General features: G+C 50.4%; 1 protein-coding gene across 1 annotated transcript in view; it reads left to right on the top strand.

Moving 5' to 3' along the window:
- The window catches only part of CREB3L1 (cAMP responsive element binding protein 3 like 1), a 45,489-nt gene extending 27,101 nt beyond the window's left edge, over positions 1–18,388 (top strand). Inside the window, 10 exon segments of the mRNA XM_086613713.1 lie at positions 2,495–2,655; positions 4,326–4,404; positions 6,605–6,765; positions 7,383–7,532; positions 8,334–8,392; positions 10,275–10,343; positions 12,695–12,794; positions 17,125–17,245; positions 17,705–17,951; positions 18,352–18,388. Coding sequence (XP_086469839.1) covers positions 2,495–2,655; positions 4,326–4,404; positions 6,605–6,765; positions 7,383–7,532; positions 8,334–8,392; positions 10,275–10,343; positions 12,695–12,794; positions 17,125–17,245; positions 17,705–17,951; positions 18,352–18,388 — 1,184 coding nt within the window.
- Positions 18,389–24,337: the final 5,949 nt, after the last annotated feature.

Raw genomic sequence — 24,337 nt, 5'->3', positions numbered from 1 at the left:
GGAAAGAGAGCAGGGTCAGAATATAGGCAGGAAATGGGAGGACAGCGAGTACTTATTTGGGTGTCTGCTCCCTGGACTGTCTGGACTGACAGCACTGGGGGCTGCTCTCTCCCTGAGTCAAGTCTGAACAGGGAGAGCCCTTGGTGGTCTGCTCACCCTTGTCTGGTAACTTGCTTTGGCAGCAGCCCTCCCAGACAGAGGATGCCCCACCCCTCTAAGAAAAGAGAAATTCAGAGCTTTGCAACAGAAAGGGAGGATGAGGAAGATGAGGCTTAAAATTACAATAAGTGAACTTCGGATTAGCAGCAGGCAAAACCTTCCCTTAGTGGGCATGGTGAAACCGTAGGAGAGGTTTAATGGGGGAAGCTGTGGACTCTGTCACTTTTCAGAGGAGTAAGATCAAGTGAAAAAACCATCTGTCAGGACTGACATGGGTTTATTTGAACTTCCCTAGAGCAGTGGGATAGACTGGAAGACTTCTCAAAGTCCCTCATCTTTGTGACAGGCTATGATCAGGCAGAAGAATTCAGTCCAAGTTTTCTGACTGCAAACACTTGTGGCTGTGTAACACCTTACCTCCTTCCATCAGAAAGGGCTTGTCTGCTTACCGGGGGTAACTGAGATTTCACTACCAGCGCTGCGGGTTGGCTGTACTTAGCAGGACACAGAAAACACAATTTAGTCTGTGTCCATTCAGCAGCCTCTCCGTTGTCATAGTTGTGCCGTGCACCCCTGTGTGAGATGCTGCCTGACGACATTGGCTTTGCTGCACTGTGGGAAGCTCTAGGAAATGATCCAGCAGCACTGAGAGCAGTGCACAGCTGATATGCACACGAAGCAGCCACAGGAACTCGTGTCTGTGCTTGAAGATGTCCAGTCACACAAGGAGCTGGAAGGAATGAGGCTCTGCTAGAGAGATCTATCTAGGCAGCAAAATAAGAGGTGCTAGACCAAAGACAGGAAGACAACATATTCCACTGGCAAGGCAACACTGTGTTAACTGATAGAATTCCTGCCCAATCTTTAACACCACTGTGTTCATGCAAAAGCCACAGGCAGGATTCTGCCCTGTCTTCTCCTGATGGCAACAGAACCTGTTTTGGCCAAAGATGATGTTAACTACCTTTAAGTTTAGTTCAGATGGCAGCTCCCGTATGAATAGCTGTTTGCTTGTACTCTTATTTGTGTAGGCTTTTCTGGAGCTAAGAAGAAACTTCCTCCCCCTCCACTCTTGCCAGATCATCTTCTAGACCCGCACTGCAGAGCTGCTTTGAGCATCAGACAGCTATAGGCAACATCTGTGGGTCTGTGAGTGCTGCATGCAGAGAGCAGTGCAGAGAGGCTGAGGAGTGAGCCTGACTGTGGCCTCGTGTTCAGCCAACTGGGGCACTATCTGGTGACACACTTAGCAATAGTCTGTCCTTTGCCAAGACAAATGCATTTCTGGTTGTCAGATAAAAACGGGAAGGGAAGGGATGAGGATTAGGGAGGAGGACGCAGGCTCCAAGCCAGCTAGGAGTAGCTTTCTGGCAGGCTGAAGTGTTTGAAGAGCAATGAGGGGACCAAAACTCCATAGCAGAGCCCAAGCAGCTCTCCTGCCTAGCAGTTTTTTTCCCCAAGCTGCAGCTTATCCACCACTGCCTGAATCTTGGCTACCGGGATCTCTGCTTCCAGTGACAAGCCCGGGTGAGGCCACAGACGTGCACAGGACACAGCAGGCAGGGGGCAAGGGGAGCATGCCCACACAGCTCCATTCAGTACTCTTCAGACACTTCCTTTCCCTTGCTGCTGCTTCGTCCCTGCCAGCAATGATAGTGTGGCATGCATGCAGGCAGCAGTCCCCCTGAGCAGCGTGGGGTTGAGGAAGGAGCCTCAGAGGTGAGCCTGAGGGGAGCAGCTGTGGGAGCAGCCTCACAATCAGGTGCCACACTGGACTTCCACAGAAATGGACCTTCCTCCTCTCCTGTCATGCAGAAGCTCTGGTACTTGGCACAACATTGGCAGGAGGCCAAAGCAGCACATACAGCCCCCTGACAGCCTTTCACTGTCATCATGCTTGGCCTCTCACCAGCTCTCTAGCACAGAGATGGCACTATTCTTGGTAACACACCTGGCAGCTCTGTGATGCTCACCATGCTGCCTAAGGAGCAACAGCCCAGCATCCTCCTCACACTGAGCTCGAAATACAAATAAGCTCCAGAGGATGAGACCGAGACATCACTGGGGGAGGAAACCCTGCAGCTGTCCTCCAGCGCTTGGGCTGCACAGTGAGAGCAGAGCAGAGACACGATCCCTCTAGCTCTGTCCTGTCTGTTCCCCACACGCTGGGGGTTTGTTCCCTTCCATACTCTGTTGTGGGCCTGCACATGTTTGTGTGGTGACAGTGCTAAACTTGGAAAGGCAGCCTCCCAGACGGGGGAAGCTGTCTGCATGGCTTTTTTTTTTCTTGTCCTGTTCTTGCTGGAGTTTGACTCTCACGTTGTGCATGTTTCAGAGCTGGAGAATGGAGTGTGGTCGCTGGGGCCCAAGCTCTGCTCCATCATGGTGAAACAGGAACAGAACCTGGCTCTAGACCTGCCTGAGTCCCAGCTAGCTGCCAGCTCCATACCAGTGCTGAACCTCAACCCTCTGCAGAGACTACCAGTCCCCGAGGAGGTGAGCCTGTCTAAGATCCATCGGGAACCTGGGCTCTCACACAACGGCACTCCTGGTGATGTGGACCCAGCCATGTGACTGCAGGGTCCTGCTAGGTGATTTAGCCACTGGACAGTCAGGAAAAGGTGATACAAAGCCCAGATACTGCATTTGTCGTTCTCCTCTTGAAATGGCAGTCAGAGGAGCAGGACACCTGTTGCTAGCTAGCTAGAACTATGTTCTTCATTCCTGCAGTGAAGCTACAAGACAGCTTATCCTTTCAGAGAAAATGATGGAAGGAGGGTTCTCTCCAGCACAGGAGGCTTCACAATCTCCATAAATACAAGTGTGTTTGCTTGGCACAGAAGCCAAAGGCTTTTAAGCTTGCATGTGCTGGAGGCCTGCGCCCTCCAATCTGCCGGTATTTCTATAGCCACTCTTGGCTTATTTTCATTTTCTGGAGAACAGTGTCAATGTGATTCCAGTGACCTTACTATTCCTGAGTACAGACCCCTGCTCTGCCACTGTCTTTTTCATAGCTGTGGGCTTATCGTATGGCCTCTTACTTTTCTCAGCTGCTCACTGGAAATGGAGGTCTCGCTCCAGATCCTGTTTGCTTTTCCTATGAAGCAGCAGGAATTATTATTTCTAAGAAACAAGGGGGCAAGTCTTTTGGTCATATCTAATTTCTTAAGAAGTCTTTTTATCTGAAGGAGGTTCACTTATGCCACTGGTATGTGGATGTAAGTTGAGGGCTCAGTTCGGCAGGCGTTTAGTCCAGCGGTGTTGGATGGGAAGGTCTGACCAGTCTCACACAGACCTTGGCTATCTTGTAGCAGCTCAGTAGATAATAGTAGAGCATCTCTGGGGTTCACTTCCTTTTTTCACTCATGCTGAGCATCTTCCATTTAAACAACCATCCAAAACAAATGGGTACTCCAGCCAAAACTGTGCACAAACTTCCTCCATTATTTACACAGCTTGAACTTGCTGTGCCCTCGAAGCTCTGCTGTGTGTGCTCAGCAGCCCTACCATGATGCTCTCTCAGCTGTGTTTACAGTCTGGAGGAGTTTGCAATGTGTCTGTTTAGTGTAAAAACTCCCCCAGCCTATGGTGGGCTGGGGGCTGGTGAGCCAGAGAGCTGCAGGGCAGCATAGTCCAGATGGGAATATATCTACTCTTTATTTAACTCTCAGTTCCCTCCAATTGGAAACAGCTGCCTAGCGGCCCTGGTGAAAATCATGTGAGCAGGACAGGGGGTTTGTTCTGTTTCTGTTTCTGTACAACCTCTATACTCACATTTCTAATGAAGGCAGATCAAAGAGAGACTTCCCATAGTAATGCACAGGTTGATTTAAATTGCACTGTCTGGGTCTAGCAAGGGACAGATTGCCAAGGATAAAAGTCATCTCCCTTTTGGAGATGATTGGCAGCATGTCCCCCTGCCACTGCCTCTTCCTCTGCAAACATGTGTTTGTGCTCTCTGTGCCCAGTGACACAGACATCGGGGGGCATCTTATGTTTGGACTCCTGGCTTCTGTTATTTGTGGTGAGAAGCTGCTTTGGGGCGGAGCGGTGAGATGGGGCAGTACAGAGAGCTGAGGAGCGGTGGCTATGAACAGAACTGATGGGATCCCTCTGGGCAGGGGTGGTGGCAGTGTCCAAGAGCTCTTTCTGCTTCTCTTCCACAGACTCCAATAGAAATGACTCCAGCATCTGTGATCAAAGCTGAACCCAAAGAGGTGAACCAGTTTCTAAATGTACCTGCAGGTAAGTAGATGGAATTTGCTGGTCGACTTACATCCCTCCATATTACTCAGATGTAGATCATTACTATACAGGGAGGAAAGACAATACCCAAGAGGAGAGACATGCATACAAGATAATACTGGGGCACAGAACAATAGAGGAGTGAGTGCTGCACTGTTCCAACTCAGATCAGCGTCTGGACCAGCAGCTACACACAGAATTGTTCAGACAGGGACTCCCAGGCAAAACAGGCTACCTCAGAGTTGGAAATATGCAAGACTGCCTTTAAAATCCTCAGAGGGGCTGTAGCGTTATCCAAAAACAACCATCTGAAAGTCAGGAAATTCAGGATCCAGTTTAATTTGAAAGAAACCCAAGCATCTGAAAATCTGCCGATGCACAAATGAAAGCTCTATAGGAACTCCCACTGCCGCAGAGAGACTTTCCTTAGGCATATTCCCACCTCCATTAAGGCCCCCAGGGCTCTCCAGTACAAAGTGGGGACAGTTTTGAAGTGCTTGGCAACCAACTGAGTGACCAGAGCCCCTTTGGATCAAGTGTGCTGGCAAGTGCGTGAGCCCTGCGGTGCTTTTGGAAGAGCTCTTCTCTTACAGAGTTTCCTGTACTTGTGAACAGGCTACGGAGCAAAACATCACAGGCTTTGTACTCCATTTTTGTTGACACTAGAGTACCTTACTGCTTTGTAAATACCTTCAGTGTCTTGGCAAAGGCCCTGCCAGCTCTCTGACTCCTGCAGTTCCTAGTTTAGCACATTTGAGGTCAGCCTCATCTCTGTCTTGGGCAGTGCTCAGTCCAGCCTTGTTCTCAGACCCACCCCGTCTTGTGAGACTGTCGTGGTTTAGCCCAGACGGCAGCTAAACTACCAGGCAGCTGCTTGCTCACTCCTTCCTTGCATTGGGGTGGAGAGGAAAAAAATTAACAAAAGGCCTGAGGATCAAAATAAGAACAGGGAGGGATTGCCCTCCAGCCATGGCCCGGGGCAAAACCGGCTTGGGGACAAACCAATTTAATTCGTTAACAGTTACTTCAGAGAAGATAACGAGAAATAAAGATCTTAAAAACACCTTCCCTCCACCCCTCCCTTCTTCCCAGCTCTACCTCCTGCCCCTCAGCGGTGCAGGAGGACAGGGTCAGTTCATCATATTGTTTCTGGCACTTCTTCCTTAAAGGAGGAGGACTCCTTACAAACTTCCCCTGCTCCAACGTGGGGTCCCTTCCCACAGGGGAGAGATCTCCACAAACTTTTCCAACATGAGTTCTTCCTGCAGGATGCAATCTTTACCCATCAAATTGCTCCAGCACGGGCTTTTCCCACAGAGTCACGGCTTCTTAGGGTGCAGCCACCTGCTCCAGCATGGGGTCTCTTCCCACAGACTACAGATGCATCTCAGCTCCACCGACAATCTCCAGCAGTGTGAGGTCCTTTCCCATAGGAGATAGTCTTCTAAGAACTCCTTTGGGCACAGGCATCTCTGCTCCAGCGTGGGGGTCCTCTCCCATGAGCTGCAGGTGGATCTTCTGCTAGATGCTCCACCATTTCTCTCATGCATTGCAGGGGGACATCCTGCTGTCTCACCACAGGTTACAGGGGAATCTCAGCTCCGGCACACCTCCTCCCGTTACATCTTCACTGACCTTGGTGTCTGTGTAGCTGTTTCTCTCAGGTCTCAGACCTCTCTCTGCTCCAGCTATGCTGAGCCTAACTGGCCCAACAAACCTCGGCAGTCCTGGCAGGATGAACTCCGCCCAGTGGGTGCCCCAGGAGCAGGGTGCTTTGGAGCACTCTAAGCCACGCCGCTGCAGCCATCACCAGTTGAGTGGCAGCTGCCCACTCAGGAGGCTGGGGGCCAGGCCCCCTACCACCCCCCTCTCTTCACTGCAGGTCCCACATGGCATGGGTTCCTTTGTCCCCTTCTTAAATATGGCATTCACAGAGGTGCTGATTGGCTCAACCCTGGCTAGAGGCAGATCCGACCTGGCCAGAGACCGGTCCAATCGGTTTTGGAGCCAGGGAAGCTTCTCGCAGCCTTTACAGTAGGCTACCAAAACCCTACCACATAAACGCAGCACGGAAACTCATCACCCTCTCCTTTCGGTACAGTGTTATGTCAGTGCCTTTTCCTGTTGCTACTCAGGGTCCTATGCCTGTATCAACAGGCTGAAATGAGGAGCCATTGACTTGATCTCCTTATTTTCTCAGCAGATGACCTGGTGCAGATGCCTCCAACTCCACCCAGCAGCCATGGCAGTGATAGCGATGGATCCCAGAGCCCCCGGTCTCTGCCTCCCTCCAGCCCAGCCCGACCTGCTGCTCGCTCTTCTACTGCCATCTCCTCCTCACCTCTCCTCACAGCACCACACGTAAGGAGGCAGCAGGTCATCACTGGGACACAGGGCTTCTTGGTGCTCAGCGGGGGCTGGAGGCTTTTCGAGGCTCATGTAGGGGATCCTGCCCTTGTTAACGTCTCCAAGCTGAAATGCTCTGGCAAGGCAATGTGATGTCCTAGCACAGGGGTGTGGTGATAGGATGATGTTCACAGGGGTGAGGAGAGGCACAATGACTCTTGCACAACACCTACCAGCAACTATCTTGTTTTAACAAGCACTGTCTATCACCCCGTACTTTGGGAAGTGGTCTGTGCACTGCAGGACTTTCTGAAGAGGTTAATGGAAGAGGAATGAATAACTGAGAATTCCCATAACCAGACTTTTTTAACCATCACCCAAAAGTTCATTGGCAGGGTCGCGCAGTGCAAGCCACCCCATGAAGCCAGCCCCACCATGAAGGAGCAGCTGCCTTTCCAAGTAAAGAGGAAGGCAGCTGTTGAGCTATGGCTCCAGGATCAGCCTGAGAGCAGGAAAGACCACTGCCCTGCACCTATTTGTACTAAGCCTCTATCTGCTCTGCAAGGCTTTAAAGAGGACCACTGGGATAGGACTCCTTGCTGATGCCGGTAGCTGCTCTCTGTGTGTTTCAGAAGTTACAAGGGACCTCTGGCCCGCTGCTGTTGACTGAAGAGGAGAAACGCACCTTGATTGCTGAGGGCTACCCCATTCCTACCAAGCTGCCCCTCACCAAAGCAGAGGAGAAGGCACTGAAGAGGGTCAGGAGGAAAATCAAGAACAAGGTAGCTGTTTGCAAAAACCATAACCATACAGTTCCCATGATTCCAGAGCATCCTTGGCTGACCAGTGCTGTAGTTACCCCTGCCTCCTCAGCTGCAGTGCAGCTCAGAAGAGGTGGGATCCTGCCTTTAGTGCACTGGCACAAGCTTCCCAACCCACAGAAATGGTGCCATGGGGCTTCTCTGTATGAATGTTGTGCATGCAGCTGTATCTGAGGAGTGTGGCTTCCAGCTTAGCTCCTGGGAGTGCATGGCCTGGGATGAGGCCCACAAGCTAAGGCATCACGGATCAGAGAAACCAACCTGGTCAGGCCTTGCTGTGGAGACAGGGAAACAAGAGCCATTGCATGGTGCAGGACGGGTGATGCACAGAGCTCATTAGCCAGGCAGAAGCTGTGAGACTAGACTGTGATTAGAAGCCATCCCGTGGGAGAAATGATGAGACCTGAATTAGTCACCCAGTGACTCAGAAGTGGTCTGGGGCAGAATCTGCCCAGATGGCAACAGCAACCCGTGTGAGTCAGAGGAGTTCAAAGCAACCCTAAAGATGCTCTCTGCAGCGAGGGGTCAGGCATACTGCAACAGATGGTTGTGGCCTACAGGCCAATGAAGGCTGCATACCTAGAGCATCCATCTCTCCCAGTTTTGGCCTTGAGACCCGTAGGAATGGCAGATTGGAAGGTGACTTTCTCATTTACCTTTAGGGTGCTGTGTGTGAAGGGAGCAGACAAGATGAGGGAGCCACAAAGAAATGTCTAGAGGCTTATGATACTGACTCCTTTCTGATGGCTGCTCCCCTCACAGATCTCTGCTCAGGAGAGTCGCAGGAAGAAGAAAGAATATGTGGAGTGTCTAGAGAAAAAGTAAGTTTTTTCTTCTAAGCCTTACCTTTTAAAAAGAAGCCCTGTTCAGGCACAGCCCCCCTTTCCAGTGCTTTTGTCTCTGAATTGCTCGAAGAATATGATTCCTTGCAAGGCTGGCTGCACAGAAGTTTGGTTTGGGATCCTGCCTCTACTCCCTTCCCTACTAGAAATCCTCTTGCCAGATAAAGATTGCTCCAGAAACCATGTGTTTCCAACTGCTTAGTTTGGCTGATCCCCTGCAGAACACAGGCCATTCTGGCTGCCAACAAGGTGGGATTTTGGATAAGAGTCGTATTTCTCCAGCAGAAGTTGCTTGTATTTTGTCTGTCCCATAAGCTGCAGGCCCTCCGAGGGCACTGACCATGACTTTCCCCACTCTCTTCCCATGAGGGTGGACACACAAGCATTTGATAGCAAGAAAAACCTCGCACTACAGTTATTCCCCACAGTTCCTCCCCTTCCAGTGTTCCCTGCAAGAGCTTTGTTTTTCTCCTTGCAACCCTGAGGTCCTGCACGTGTGGCAGGCATAGCCTAAGGTGACATCACATGACACTGATGGTAGAAAATGACCCCTGAGGGCTTGATCCTGTGATCTGCTTTGTACTAGCAGCCCTTGATGGGCATTCCCAGGCAAAAAAGAATGCTGGGATCCAGGTCAAACTCACATTTCTGTTTAAATACCATCTCCTTCCTGTTATTAACACCACCTGAGATCAGCAAAATGGAAAAAAAAACCCACAACCAACCTTAGTTAATCCTTCTCCCTGATACTATTTGTTTATCTTCTCTAAGTGCACAGAAATGCTGAATGAAAACACATGACTCAAGGCACGTTCGAGTTCTCATGCCCTTCTATAAGCAGCACCTTGGTATGCATGTGTGTGTCCAGGCATCAGAACCTCCAGCTAGTGTCCCACCTTGACACCCAGATCCTTCAAGCTGGGGCTGAGGAGTTGACTGGCCTCGCTCAAATGGCAGGTCCAGGGCTTTCTGGGCTGGGCCTCTTCCCCAGACACAGCTGTGGTGCCGGTCTGTACTCAGCGGTTTGTTACGCTAATGCATTGCTGTGACAGATGGCTTTCAGACACTGCCAGGTTTAAATGTGAACCGAAAGCAGCATTCAGTGATTTTTTTTAATGCAACAAGTCTTTGGTTGGCTTGGCTTTCTGTAAGAGCTGGTTTGTCAAAACCTGTACTTGGGCCCTTCACCATTCGATTTGACACCTTTGCTGCAAGCCCAGTTTTTGCACGGAACGCCTGGTTCAGAAGCTGTGCTGGAAACCTCCAGCAGAATCGGGCTGTGTCCCTGTCCTGCCTTCCTCCGGGCCTGGAGACATTACCCTTCCCTCGTCCCGAGAGTAGCCTAAGCACTTTCCCTTCCGAAGCTGTGGGAAGGAGCCTGCAGGTTCTCTGCTGCCCTCAAGTGCCTGCAGCCGGAGCTGGCCCAGCGTTTGCGTAGAACTGCCTGGTTTTCATAAGCAAGGCGCACAGCCAGGGCAGGTTCTCGGCCTGAGTGGGAGAGGTTTGAATTTGTCCCCTGTTCCTTTTCCACGCTCCTTAGAGGGGTTTGGAAGTGATGGAAGTGCCTTCATAACTTTGGGTCTTGTCCTGACTTGACCTGCCTGTAAGCAGGTGCTACTGACTCTCCCAGCCCTCAGGAAAGCCTGAACTGGGAACTGTCACACGTAACTGTCCACCTGCAATCTCATCCATGGCACGTTGGGGCTGGCTGCAGCCAGACAGGCAAGGGACATCTGGCTCCAGGACCATGTCTGCATATGATAGTTGGTGCCACTGAGCCACCACACCCCGAGAGAGGCAAGGACTGCATTTGTTTTATCTGTCCGGCTTTTGTAACTAACTATGGGTTTTATTCCCACAGGGTTGAGACGTACACAACAGAAAATAATGAACTCTGGAAAAAAGTGGAGACCTTAGAAAACGCAAACAGGTGAGAGGGGCTAGACCTGATCCTCTGTGGGTTGGGCAGGGTGGGCAGGAAGGGGAGCCAGGTGAGCGCTGAGGCAGAGGGGCGAGAAGACAAAGACGGGGTCCCCCAGCTGCTGGCAGGACAGTCGCTGCTCAGTGAGGCACTGGTTTTCAGCCTGTGGCAGCAGTGAGGCAGCTGGGTTTGGTTAGCGAGCCTGGAATGTTTGTGTTGGGACGGCCAGGCTGCGCTGCAGCGAGGGGAGGCAGGGAGGCACATTTCTTATATCTCTTCCTCCTTCTCCCTGCAGCCCTTCGGGCTCATGCTGCCCTCTCCATTGCCCTCCAGGCCTCTGCTGTCTCCAGGGCAACTGCACTGAGGAAGGTGCCTCGCACCAGCCTCTCAGACCCACTGTTTCTGCTCTTGGGTTCTTTGGAGGAATGCAAGGACCTGGGCATAATGTGGCTGTTTCAGGTTTCTCTTGAGAAAGAGCTTAACAGACTTGGTGAATACAGGGAAAGACCATTCCTCTAATAAAGGTAGAGATTCCAGCTCCCACCAAATCCAGGGCAAATCCCTGTCATGTGGTACTCCAGCCCTTGCCCTGGCTTTTTGCCTTGCAAAGCAAGCCTGAAGGATCTCCCTGCCATCTGCTGCCACTGCTGCTCACCTGAAAGAAGCAAGCTGCTCCCACAGCCCCACATCAGGCCCCTGGCCCCTTCACCCAAGAACCTGCTGAGCGCTTGTGCTCATAATACACAGAGCTGGCCAACTGATCACTGGGGCAGTTTACTTCCTTGGAAGCAAATAACCAAGACTCCCACCCCTGCAGTGGGGTTGGACAGCAGGACTGCTCCCTCTTACTGCACGCAATAGGTGTGAGCAAGGGCAGGGTCAGCTGCAGGGCTGGTGAGGGGAAAGCTCCTTTCTATAGCCCCTTTTCTATCATCTCCAGCTCAAACTGAGAGAGGAGAACCACAGCCAGAGAGCCAGTTCCCCTACCCACTCCTCTGCTGGCACTACAGCTCGTGGAGTACTCCTTGAGGCTCTGCCACAGTCCTTCCTTCCATCAATGACACAAGTGCCTTGGCTTCCAGGCCAGCCACTGGTGCTGGGACCAGAGACTGTAAGGCATGGTCTGGCTGAGGTGTGCAAGTGACTGAAGCCTCTTATCTGCCAGAGACATGGCTGCCCAGCCTTGCTGGCAGTGTAGGCAGCCGGTACTGCTGAAAAAGCATGAACCCCACCCTGCAAATTCAGGAGGTCAGCCTAAAAGCCAGGAGATTTTTCTTTTTCAAAATACACATTGTGTTCTTTCTAATTGGGCTTGGGTTTTGAGCACTGCCAGTGGGACACTCTGTGCTTCTCTCCACATGTACAAGGAGCAGAAGAGGATTTGGAAAGAGATAAAGCTGGGATTCTCCTGCAATCTCCTGGCTCCAGGACCTGGCACTTTATAAAAGCTCAAACATATTTGTGTAAAACAGTCAGTGCTCCCAGGGGGAAACACTCCGTAGTCTACATTTCAGTAATATGTAGCCCTTGAGAACTGTGTGCTCTGTAGTCTCCCTCATTGCAGGTTTCTCCACCAGCCCAGTGAAGGGCTCAGTGGCTCTTAGTAACACACCTACCACTGTTCTGTGCTTCTGTGTGCCAATGCCCATGTTCAGTTAAATGGGGCAGAGAGACCTTAGCACGTGTTCCAGCCAGGGCAGCCAGAGAATGAATTCATTGCTGAACTCAAGATTTGGCTTTGCCCACATCCCTCAGCAGAGTTTTCCAAGACTGAAGAAGTTAGAGGGGATCAAAACTGGTTTTTGTTTCTCTCTCCACCATATGGTTTGGGGCACAGGTCGAGCTGCAGAGCATGTGTATCTGAGTGAAGTGGAGCAGGCAGGCCTGTGTTCAATGTCTGACCTGACTACAAAGTTCAGTCACTGTCCCAGAGCTTGATTTTCATGGTAGCCCACCTCTCCATTGCTTTGGGAGATGACTGGCTAGGCTTTGAGGCACCCAGGACTCCTAAATGAGTGGAACATTCATAATGGTGGGTAGTTGCAGTGAAGGTTGTGGTGGATCTACTGGTGAGGAGACGGACAGAGGGTGCTGCAGGGGTTACCACAGCATAATGGCACCTTGGGGCTGTGCCTCCCACAGTTCTTGCAGACTTTATATCTGAAACTCACCGTTTTTTGTTTTGTGCTTCCCAAGCTTGTTTGGTCAGAGAACTTGGACGAGATACAGCAAGGGAGAGAGATTTGTTTTCACAAGAAGGGAAAATTGGGTAAAATATGAAAGGGGTAGTGATATTCTTGCATCACTTACTGGCTGTTGCCTCCTTATCAAGTTTTGATTTGGGTCGTTTCCTATCCTAGGACTCTGCTTCAGCAGTTACAGAAGCTGCAGGCTCTGGTAGCTGGGAAAGTCTCCAGACCTTACAAAATGGCTTCCACGCAGACTGGGACCTGTCTAATGGTATGAGCTTTACTTCCATCTTCCTTATTCCTTCCCCAGACAGCTTTGTCGATTGCCTGTCTCTGCCCTCTTCCCTGCTGCCCAGCTCTGTTGCCGGTTACATCTGCTCTCTCCTTTTGTGTTAGAGTCACCAGAACTGGGCCCTGTGTCATGCATACATCAGTAGTGCCAGGTGTTCATGCAACCTGCATTTTCACGGTCTTGTTTTTTGGGCAAAACAGCACTTTCTTTGCCTTTCATTAGCTATCGACCACTCAGCAAAAATCTTCAATGAGCTTCCATCGTAATGGGTAGAGTTTTCTTTTGCTGACCTGGTAATGCTTAATGTTTAACTCAGCAGGGCAGACGAACAGTTCAAGAATTCCTCCCAGTGGGCATTACCTTGTATTTATCAGCAAGAAATGGCATCTGTTCTTGCTATAGGCAGGCACATCAGGCTTCTTAAATCCAGCTGGGATACTCTTCGTTTGCCCTTTTGACTAACCAGAATGATTTGGGGTTGTCTGTTGGTTTCAGTAATCCCTGTTTGCCTCTCATTTCTCATGGTGGAAGATAATAGTTAAGTGATATTGGCTTCACTGTGGAGCTTTGGGGCATGCCTGTGTTTGGCCATAAATAGAGTCAATTGCTTATTCTTTGTCTCATTTTTTTTGCTGGGGGAAATTTTCTGATCCATGATAAAAATATAACCTTCAACCCTGTGATGTCTTTGCAGGATTGTTGCAGTAGCTGCTTGAGACAAGTTTGTTAAGAGTTAGTTATCTATATCTAGTTATCACTTCCGTACTGTTAACAGTCATGAAATACAAACAGATGGTGAGGTGCTTGCCCCGCTATCTCAGCACCCTCAGTGTCCTGAGTTGTTGTTTTCCACTCTTGGTGCAATCCATTTCCTTGGTTCCAGAGCCCCTGCTCTGTAATTTCCAGTACTTTCTCCTTTCAAAATCTGTTCAAACCTTTGCTACTCTTTGCTGCCCCCATGTCAGACCAGATTTTAATTACTGACCGTCTTTTCTGTTGGCTGCTCTGTGGCTTCATTCCTAAGTTTTTTCCACTATTTCGGGTGTAACCCAGCTGGGCCCGGTGACTCACTGCTCCTTAATGCAGCAGCTCGTCAGAGCACCCCTGGCTCCAGCAATTCTTCATTGCTGCTACCTGGAATGCGCAAGTCCAGGAAAGGTGCCTTCCAGACATCCCCTGTGCTACAAACTGATAAAGTGCCTGATTTGGCTTCCCAACAATGTCTTATCTATCCTTGCCGCTCCCTTCATTCCATGGCATCCCAGCCCACACACCAACTCTCTCAGGCTTCTTAGCTTTGAAGCATTTCAAGAATTTGTAATTTGCTTTTCATTCTTTGGCCAGTTCCTCTCATAAGTACCCAAGTTCCCATTTTCCATTTTCAAATACAGGACTTCTTTTCATGACAGATAGGTAGAATCATCATGCCTTGCAGCATGGGACTGGAGCAGAGTATCCTTCTTTTTTAGCCTTGTGTCATTCCTGTTGGATATTTGTCCAGCCAGTTCTTGAAGGCCTCCAGTGATGAGCAGTCCTCAGCCTCCTCAGGCAAACTGCTCCAGTGCTTTGTTATCTGTCCCAGATAAAGCTTTCTTGCTATCTCATCTCAATCTTCCTTGCAACAGCTTAAGCCTATTACAACTTCTTCTGCCCGCTGTAAGCAAGATCAGTTTACTCTCCCTTTGCGCAGCTGCATTTTATATATTTGAAAACTATTGTTTTCAAGCAACTCCCTTCAGTCTGCTCTGCTAAATCACCACGATTTTTTCAGTCTTCCCTGGTAGGCTGAGTTACTGAATCTTTTTGGAAGTACAGGGCCCAAGCTGAACACAGCATTCCACCTGAAGGCCGGTACCGAGCCAGCCAGCCAGCCAGCAAACCTGTTCATACTGCCTGGGTTGAGATTTTCGCTTTGCGAAGTGACACCAACTGATGCCCACCTTAGGCTTCATTTTAACTCCCAGATCCTCTTCTGTAGGACAGCTGCCTGGCCACGTAGTCGCTGACGTGTTTCCTCTGTTGTTCAGTTCTACCACCTCGTGGGTCTCAGCAGGTCTCGGCATTTGTCTGTATGGATCTGCCTGCTGTTCTCTTGGACCACTTCTTCCCATGGTCAAGATCATTCTGAATTTGAATCCTGATCAAAAGCCAGTCTGCTTGTAGTCTCTCCTATCTGCAGGTTTGATATAGTCCATCATCTAAGTCAAGCTTAAAAATGTTGAATCTTGCCAGAGCTATAACGGATCTCTCTGCTACTCCATCTGTTACTTCCTCCCAGTTTGACAGCGAACCATTTGATAACTACGCTCTTAGGATGTCTTTTTTTTGATTAATTTTGCCTTCACCTTTCCAACTGGTTTTGCAGTAGTTTTCTCTGGCTTAGTTTCCCTCACTTTTAAGAGGTCAAAATGGTGAGATGGTCAAAAGCTGTGAGATGAATGGTACTCAGAGTCAAACCAAGAGTTCCTGTTGTGAAATGTTACAGAGCTTGAACTGGAACCGAATCAGAGCATCAGTCAGAGTTAACCTGAAACAAAATGGAGTAAAACAATGCTGGTTTGCAAAGCCCCAGTTGAAAGCCATGTTAAAGCAAGACGCTAAGTATACTGCTCTTTCCCAGCCCATAAAGCCTGTTTTGTTTTAGAAGAGAACAGGCTTCACAGGGCTGGCTCCCCTTTCTGTCAATTGTGTGTTTTGCTGTGATAATTCCAAGCAACACCTATTCAAAATTTATTTTTTCCCTTGTTTTGTGAAATAAGGATTCTAAATGCCTTGTGTGCCTGATATGATGTGCTTAGACAGCATCTATGCTGTCCACAGTTGATTTCCTTACTTTAAAACCCGCCATGAAGAGTGTGACAATTAAAATCCCTCTTTACATAGTGTAGTATCCCAGTGTTATTATTTGATCTTCCACAACTCCTGGAATCCACTGGTGGTCAAAATTACCTTGATGTAAGAGCTTCTGTGCATTACTTAGGTATGGCTATTCCGAATTAGGTGGCTGCTCTGAAGAACAGTCAAGCAATACAAATACTTGAGAAGGGATGGTGGGGAGGTGGGGAAAGGGCTCTTTACATTAGTGATGGTGATAGGACAAGAGGAAATGGGTATAGCTTAGTCAGGGGAGATTGAGGTTGGATGTTAGAAAGTAATTCTTCTCTGAAAGGGTTGTCAGCCACTGGAATAGTCTGCCCGGGGAGGTGGTTGAGTCCCCATCCCTGGATGTGTTTAAGAAAAGGGTGGATGAACTACTTAAGGATATGGTTTAATGGGAGATTAGGGACGGTTGGACTGGATGATCTCTAAGGTCTTTTCCAACCTAGAAAATCTATGAATCTATGAATCTATGAATTGCTGGCTGTCCCCACAGGTCAAACTTAGCTAGTTTATACATAGCTAGTAGAAATCATCAACAGATGCATTGCCTCTTGGACATGCTCAGTCTGAGCACTGAGCTGGCAGCAGCTAGTTATATGCCACCCATGGCACATGGGTATTCAGGTAATACGGATTTGGCTCTGTGTCATTTCCCATGTGTCCTCTCTTGGTCTGTACTGGTAGTCCCCTAAACTCTGTAGAGTCCCTTACGATCAGCACTGACATCTCACTCAGAAGCTTTACTATTATGGCAGAATTTACAGACAGATGCAGACCTACCAGAGAGGGATTTCCAGGGAGCTTTCATCTGCCTCTCTCCTTCTATAACTGCCCAGTAGCTCTAACTGGTCTGCCTGACAGCAGAAGGCATAGACATATGGTCCTGCATACGTGCATGTCAAGCACAAATTTAACCCTTTCCTTGGACCCTCTCTCCTTGCTATCAGGTATTAGGCATCTGCAGTTCTGCTGTAATTTCTGTCCTCACATGGGCAGTAGCTTCACTTTGCTATCTGCTGGGGTACCTCACAGATTTCTCCCATTGAGCTTGTTTTCTTATAGCCCACTACAGCTCATACTGAGCCAATGGTCAGGTTCCCTTTGGTCAAGGCAGAGTTCATCCCTCCTATTGGGTCTCCTTCTTTCTCAACTTGTTCCCCAGCTATGCCTCCCTCCATCTCTCATCAAGTGGATGGGCAAGTTCTCACAACTGAACCAGAAATACTTCACATAAAGTAACATGAGGAAGCTTCCAACTTCCCTTCTTAGATTTGCAGCAGAGATTATCAGGGTTATTCTTGCTGGACAACCACAGCAACCCAGTTGTCAGCCTGACCACATGTTCTCACGCAGCCTCTTGTTTGTGTGCTGAGGGGGGAGTGTTTCGTCATGGCTAGCGGCACTAACTCTGTGCTGATCTTCTCTCTAGGTGCTGGCACTCTGCTTTGTTCTGATCCTGGGATCCCTGATGCCCTGTCTCCCTGAGTTCTCTTCAGCATCACAGACAGTGAAAGATACACCAGCACCAGACATTTACACAACTAGTAAGAGTGAGTCTAATGTGATTCCTCCATTTCACCCTGTGAAACCATTTCCAGCTCTTCTCTCGACACTCCTGGTTCATGGGTAGTGTCCTTCCCTCAGTGCCTACCCCATATGCTGGGGCTCTGGCAAGGGGATATTCCTGGACTGTCAGTGGTGCAAACTCTGATAACAGCACCTCATTTGGGCCTGTTGTCATTCTCTGCTAGCCATTGTCCCAAAACATGACAAGTGTCAAAGAAGGGAACATAAGGGAAAAGTCCCAGGGCAGACTGATTGTCTTCTGAAGAGGCTGTGTGTCCAGGGGCGCATTTGCCTCCTGAAGCTGGGGGAAGGTGGGCATTCTGCAGAGCATACCTCCTGCATAGTTACACATGGACAAGGCTATAGCTGGGTGTGCATGTGCTGAAATGACCCACACAAGAGACCTTGTCCTCATTATTAACTCATGCTCTCCTTTTTTCCAGTTCAGTCACGGAGCCTCCTTTTCTACGATGAGGGTGCTGGCTCCTTAGAAGAGAGCTATAGCTCCTTCCTAACCATGGACCATCCTGAGGGGTGGGAGGCCAAAAAAGGGCAATCTGAGGAGGGAAGGCCTCATCTGGCCAGGACACATGAGACAGCGAAATATCTGAGCAAATCCCAGCTGGAGAGTCCTGACCAGAACCGAACTGACCCAACTCTTGCCCACCTCAAAGAGCAATTCCATGAGAGGTAAGCAGGTGGGGGCCACCCTCCAAGCCTCAAAACATAGCATGGTGTCTGCGAGTGAGCAGCAGGCCTGTCCGCTCTACTGCAAGCTAAGGACAGCTGAGCTGCCTGGGACAGGCAATCAGCTAAAGAGCAGTGGCTGGAGAAGCCAATGCTAGCAGAGAGCGTAAAACCAAGTTTATTTTTTAGAGTAAGCATTTGGGACTCCATAAAGCAGTGTCCTACTGGCGTAGAGCTGAGGAGGACTGGGTGATTCAGGTGGTCCCAGGCTTCCTAGACATTCAGTGCCCTGGAGAAGGGCTCTATGCTGGTCAGAAAAAACCAGCCAGTCACACAGAGAGATGAATTTGCATAGGAGACTGCAATGAACCTTAACTGATGCCTTGTCTTTTCTTTTCCTCAGGGAGACAAGCTCCAGTGAGACAGCTGAATACTTGTAGCAGCTGCTGGACCTCAAGGCCTCATCTGTCTGATTGCAGGATTCCCTCCTCACTGAGCAACTGAGGGGACTTGGCGGAGAGGATGCTGCGTTCAGACACTCCTAAACTGGCCTTGGGTTCAGCTCCACCCTTTCCCCATGCCCCTGCCGCCCCCCGTTAGTACTGATCTCTCTGAGGGGAGTCACAGGACTGCCAGAACCAGCAATAAACATCTGGTGAAGCCCTGAGACACCCTCTTCTTCTGGCCTTACCTCCTGCTTAAATGAGCACTACCCTATGGGTGTGGGCTCACCTTGGAGTGGAGGGAGATCAGGGGAAGCCCTCAAATTATTCAGCTCACTCTCCAAAGCCTCCAGATCAAGGGGGCTGTCCCCAGGCGTGTACCCTTTGACTACATCAGATGCACCTGAAGGAGAGAGAGAGAGAGAGTGTTGGATTTACTGTCCTGCCTGGAGGGTTTAGAAGTGGGTGATGCTAGTGCTGATGAGATGGCTCTGGAGAGTTTGAGCTCGTTCCTTCCCCTCCATCTGCTAGTATACTTCTGCTTCCGTTGAGAGAAAACCTAGTTCTTCCTTGCTCTAGTTTTCTCTTGATGGACATGCCTACATAACTTCCACACCAACTATCTGCAAAGATCTGCACACAACGGAGTGGGGGAGACAGATCCCAGACAGATAAACCACCGTAAAATTAGCGAGCAGCTTCTGGGGAACCAGAGCTCTGAAATAGAGAACAATTTTTCTCCACAACCCACTACTCCCAGCCCTCGGCACCCTTGCTTTGGCAGGGGTGGCATTTCCCTTTCTGTTCCCAGCTTGGGCCCTACAGTACAGTGCTAAGCAGGTCAGTGGCCTCCTCACTTTCCATTCTGCAGGCCTCCCCTTTTGAGAGTGGGTGAGAGAAACCTGCTCCCATAACCTGATCCCTGTCCCAGCTTTCCATCCCCAATTCTGCTTGATGCCAAATGGGGTCATTCTAGGAACCACCAAGGAGAGCTCTACAGCCCATTGGAGGGCTGTTGGATACCCATCGTTCCCCTCACATCCTCCGTGTGCATGACAGTGTTGTGAAAGCCACTGAGGACATATTGACATCTCTAGTGACAGGTACGTCAATCAGGAGAGAGGTGGCATATTGGAATTGGCCAAGGTCACCAAAGACTGTTTTAGACCTCTGTGTTGGCACCAAAGGTAGCAAATTCTTGCCATACCACCCTTCAGGCCAGACTTGCCAAGTTTGGTGCTGAAATGACCTCATCTCAAGCCTATGCCATCCTCTTTAGCATCCAGACACCCATTTCTGACCCTTCTTTCTCCCTGGCAAAAGTCCTGCTGAAAGGCTCAAGTGTCTCCTCGCTCCGTTCCCTCAGCTGCCATTTGATGGAAGGACAATGTGGGACATAAGTGTCAGAGATCTGGGATGTGGCAGGTTGCCCCGTGTTTGTACGTGGGAGTCCCTGTGCACTCTGCCAGGTCTCACAGCAGGCTCCTCTTTGGCTTGTTTCTCTTCAAGCACCCTGGACTCACCCTGCACTGCCCCAGCCTCTCCTCTTCCCCCCAGGCTGGGAGTGGAGAGGGCTCCCTGGAGTGGAAGGATGGGACGATGGGATGGCTCTTGCTCAAGAACTGGGAGAAGTGAAGGAAGGGCCCTCACATCCCTCTTTTCTCCCTTTTGAAAACTGGTTTTGACCCCTGAAGCCATTTAGGACAAATTTGGACACAGCTAGCTGCAACCATACATGCGTGGCCAGTGGAGTGAGGAAGAGGAAGGCCTTCAGCATGTTCTGCTCTTTTCAAGGTTCACACACAACCCGCTGGTCACCAGATACCACTGCATTCCCCGTCCTCTGCCTCCACCCCAGCACAAAGAGCCACTGCTGGGTCCAAGCACGCCCTCCTCCACCCCAGCACTTCCATTGAGCATGTCCCCATGCCTCCCACTCCCACCATTGTACAGAGACCAAAAGCAGAACTCGTTTGTACATAATGAACCTTATTTTGTATTATTGCCGATCCCTTAAGATATTGTATTTTGGAGACTCTCAGATCCTATTTTCAGTATTGTATTTTATTAAGAATTAGTGCGGGCTTGGCATCTATGAACTCCTTTCTTGTTAGCAGCTCACTTTCCCCTTGTACTCCAGCAGCTGCCTCTTCCCTCCAGTTTGTTTTTTGTTTGGGTTTTTATTTTTTTGTTTTTTTTTGTTTTTTTTTCAAACCACCTTTTCCCTTCCTCCTATCACTCGCTCTGCGTTTGCTTAGTGAAGCAAAATAAAAATAAATAAAAAGATGCAGCATCAGCCTTGGGTTGACGGGTCCTTTCATTGAGGCATGGTTGTCACGCCAGCCCGCATGCACAGCTCCTCACCTCCTGCTGCCTGACTGTCCCGTTCCCTGGCTGTGTGCAGAATTGATTCAGTGCTGCGACCTCATGCTCCGTGTCAGGGGCTAGAAGCAAACTTGCATGTTTTATTTCCAGCAGCACTGTGATTTCTTCTGTAGTTCTGAACAAATCAGAACTGATTTGCCTCAGGTTCTTCTAACCCTCTGAAATACCACTAGCATCATCCTCTTGGAAGGAGGAAGATCAGGGAAGAAGGTTTATGAGGTGCAGTGAGCATCTCTGATGAAGGAGCTGTGCAGGGGTCTGTACAACAAAGACATTGCTAGTAGCACCGTGGCTCTGGTCCCATCCAGTCTGAAAAAATACTTAAATCCTTCAGTTAACTGTAAAAGCAGAGCAGCTGTGCTCAGATCTGTAATGACTTGGGACCTGGCTGGCTGTCAGCCTGAACCCCTGATAGTCCATTACATCCCTGAAAACTGATAGATTTTGTCCTGATTTTGTGTGTAACACAAGGCAACAGGGGGTCTAGAAAATGAATCTTCATTTTCTAGAAAGCTCCAAGTGGGTTTGCTAGAATTTGGCTATCGAAACAACAACCTCTTGCAATCAGGCCCTCCACAGCTGGAAGACAGCCCTAGCAGATGCCCCTCTCAGAGATGCTAAAAGGCGGCTCCATCTCCCACCTCTGGCTGGGCTGGTACAGCAGGGTTCCGTCTGCCACAGTGGGAGGACATGGCTTGCAAAGATCTCTTTTTGCAAATTACAATTCCTTTGTGGAGAAGAGTAAAGCACTGAACTGTTGCCACCTTGTTGTGATAGGGCTGGCCATTGAACAGTGGCTGGGAGAGAGAGGAACTCTCTTTTCTTGGATGGGTCTGTACTGCCAAGAGGGGATTTGACATGGGATCCATGGAGAGTGAGTCTTATGCGGGTTTTACAGACCCCTGCAGAGCTCCCTTCCCCTACGCGCACCCACAGATGCAAGGAAATGCCTAACCTGGCCCTGCAGTTTGTGTCCTGGGCCAGAACTAGTTTTAAGTCAAGGGTCTGATGTTTTCACTGCAGCACCTCGTTCAAAAGCAGGCCCCTACCCCTGCGTTAGCGTGAGGCACCTTCCCCCACCATGCAACCAGGCTTCTCCCCGCTCCCACTGGATTTCATCCAGGGGAGGGGCTCCTGCCTTGCTTGCCCCTGTGCAACATCACCCAGCTCTTTGGGCATTGCCTTCCAGGGAGATTCTGGCTGTTGTGGTTTAGGCCCTTTCATGCACGCTCCAAAATGTCAGGGGAAAGGGGTGCAAGAGGGGAGCTCTTGAAAGGATGATTTCTCAGGCTTTGGCCCCTTTAACACTGATGCGGCCGGAACAACCAGAAACCTCATCCATCAGGAGCAAACTTCCCTTCATCTCGACAAATCCTCCTAAATCTGCAGTCTACCAGGTAACTCTGAGCTGCTCAAAACAGGCGCATTAAGATCTTTTGATCCTCGCTGTGCCTCCCGAAATGCAGCCAGTCAGTCACACCTACCAATTTTGCTACAGCAACTAATTAGAGCAGAACGAGAGAATTAGCAAAGCGAGAGGGCACCTTCTTTACAAGTCACCTTCAGCCTCACTCGGACACGCTGGGTCTGCTCCAAATGCCCCCAGCCAAGCTCTGCCACACCAAGCCAGGCTTTTGCCCGTTTAGGGTCACGTTGCTAACAAGCCTCTGCGCTGTCGATACGTACAAGCCCTGAACAAAAGAATGCTGACAGAACACAGGCTTCATTTTTCAGAGACAAATTATTCCCAACTATTCTCTGTTACCAGGCCAACTTGAAAAAAAAAAAAAGCGAAAAGAATTGGCTTTTGCAGCTCGCCGCTGCCAAGCGGGCTGCTGGTGGTGCGTGACAGCAGCCTGGCGGGTACACCGGGTTTGTTACAGAAGGACATGTGCTATGAGGGCTCTCAGGACAGCATCTCCGCTCTCTGAGTCTGGTGTGGTCCCTCTTGCTGTCACTGTTTGGGACAGTGTCTTGCTAGACACTGTGCTAGCAGTTCTCACATGGATCCATCACAGGATCAGCAGGCTTCAGCCCCGCTGCCAGGCGAGGGGCCCAGGCTTCAGACACCTTCTGGGGACAACGGGGCTGCTGCACCTCCTGACACTCCCCAGGTTCTGTGGGCTTGTTAATAGCGACGGCACCTAGCCAGACACTGACCCAGCCCGCATCAGCCTCAACAAATCCGTGTTGATTTTCTAACCTGGTGGCTAAACTGGGGCTTACGAGTGAGCAAGGTGGAGGGTCCTCTTGTGCCCAGGGAAGAAGACTGTACCCTCCTAGAGCTTTACTCACTAGAAATGCCGCTTTCTAGAAAGCCTGTGCCCTGCCTGTGACTGCAAAAGGGAGGACGGGGTCTGTATGGTAACACCAAGCTGCCTTTGCATCGTCCCGCATGCCCATGCAGAAGAAAATCCCTACCCAGGGCACAGGAGAGGCCCTCTCCCGCCTGTGCCCCAGGTAAGTGGGTGAGCTGCAGGTAAGCAGGTGACCTGGCTCAGCTGAAGGGAGCTTTGGGTACCAGGAGGACAGAACTGACCCAACCCCACCACCCAGCCATGCTGTCCCCAGACAGCGTCTGCCTGCTCTTCCCAGGTCCTCAGGGAGCTCTGAAGGCATCCTCCAAGGGAAGGGTGACCTCCATAGCAACAGACAGGTGAAACGTCCTGCAGAGACAGGTAGGCACAGAAAGATGTAGAAGCATGAGGAATCCTTTTACGTCCCCTCATGCAGGCATATCCCGTGACATTTCCTCTTCTCCAGACACACAAAATCTGGAGGCACAGCCTGTGTGACAGTTTGGCACACGAGTGGAAAGCGGAAAAATCCTCTGCTGGCTGCTCCTCTCCCCAGAGAGGCTTTCTGTAGCACAGGATCAGGCCCCGTGGGAAGGCAGAAGGCACCCACTCTCCTGCCCCTCTCTCTGCCTTGACCAGAGGCGCTGCGGCCCCAGGGCTCTGCTGTGTCTGGCTCTTGAGAGGTTTCCTGCAATCAGGGCCTCTGCTTCCCTCCATGGAGCTCCTTTCCTGTGGCACTGACGCAGCTATCAGTGAGAAACACCCCGGGTGGCTCTTCCCTCCTTCCCTCACCCAGACCCCGTGCTCCCCTAGCCTCCAACTCCCAGCCACCCCAGCTCAGCCATCCTCTTCCTCAGCATGGCAGCCACTGACTCCTTCAACCATGAGGGACAAGACAGATGTTTGCCAAATTTCCTGGAAGGGCAAGTGGACCTGTCCCCTGCATCCACCATAGCTCATCTGGGCAGCCCAGCTGTGCCCTGCCCTGGCAGCCCAGCTGGCCAGCACAGGTGAAGGTGGCTCTTGTAGCATGCGGCCAACTGGGCCAGCCCATCGGAGAGAGTTCGCCCAGCGACACTCTGGCTTTCAAGGGGAACAAAACCCCTGTGGGGGCTGGAGGGGCTGAGTCACATGGCGAGGAGGGTGCCGGGCTCCCTGCAAGTCACGACTGTGTGGAGGAGTGGGCTCGGGAGGAGTGCACAAATTCCCCAGCAGGTGCGGGACAGGGGTGTGATATTTAGGTGCAGGTCAGTGTAATATTTAG

The sequence above is a fragment of the Tauraco erythrolophus genome, chromosome 6 (genome assembly GCF_009769465.1).
Source record: "Tauraco erythrolophus isolate bTauEry1 chromosome 6, bTauEry1.pri, whole genome shotgun sequence".
NCBI classification, from domain to species: domain Eukaryota; kingdom Metazoa; phylum Chordata; class Aves; order Musophagiformes; family Musophagidae; genus Tauraco; species Tauraco erythrolophus.
This window is presented reverse-complemented; position numbering and strand designations above follow the sequence as displayed.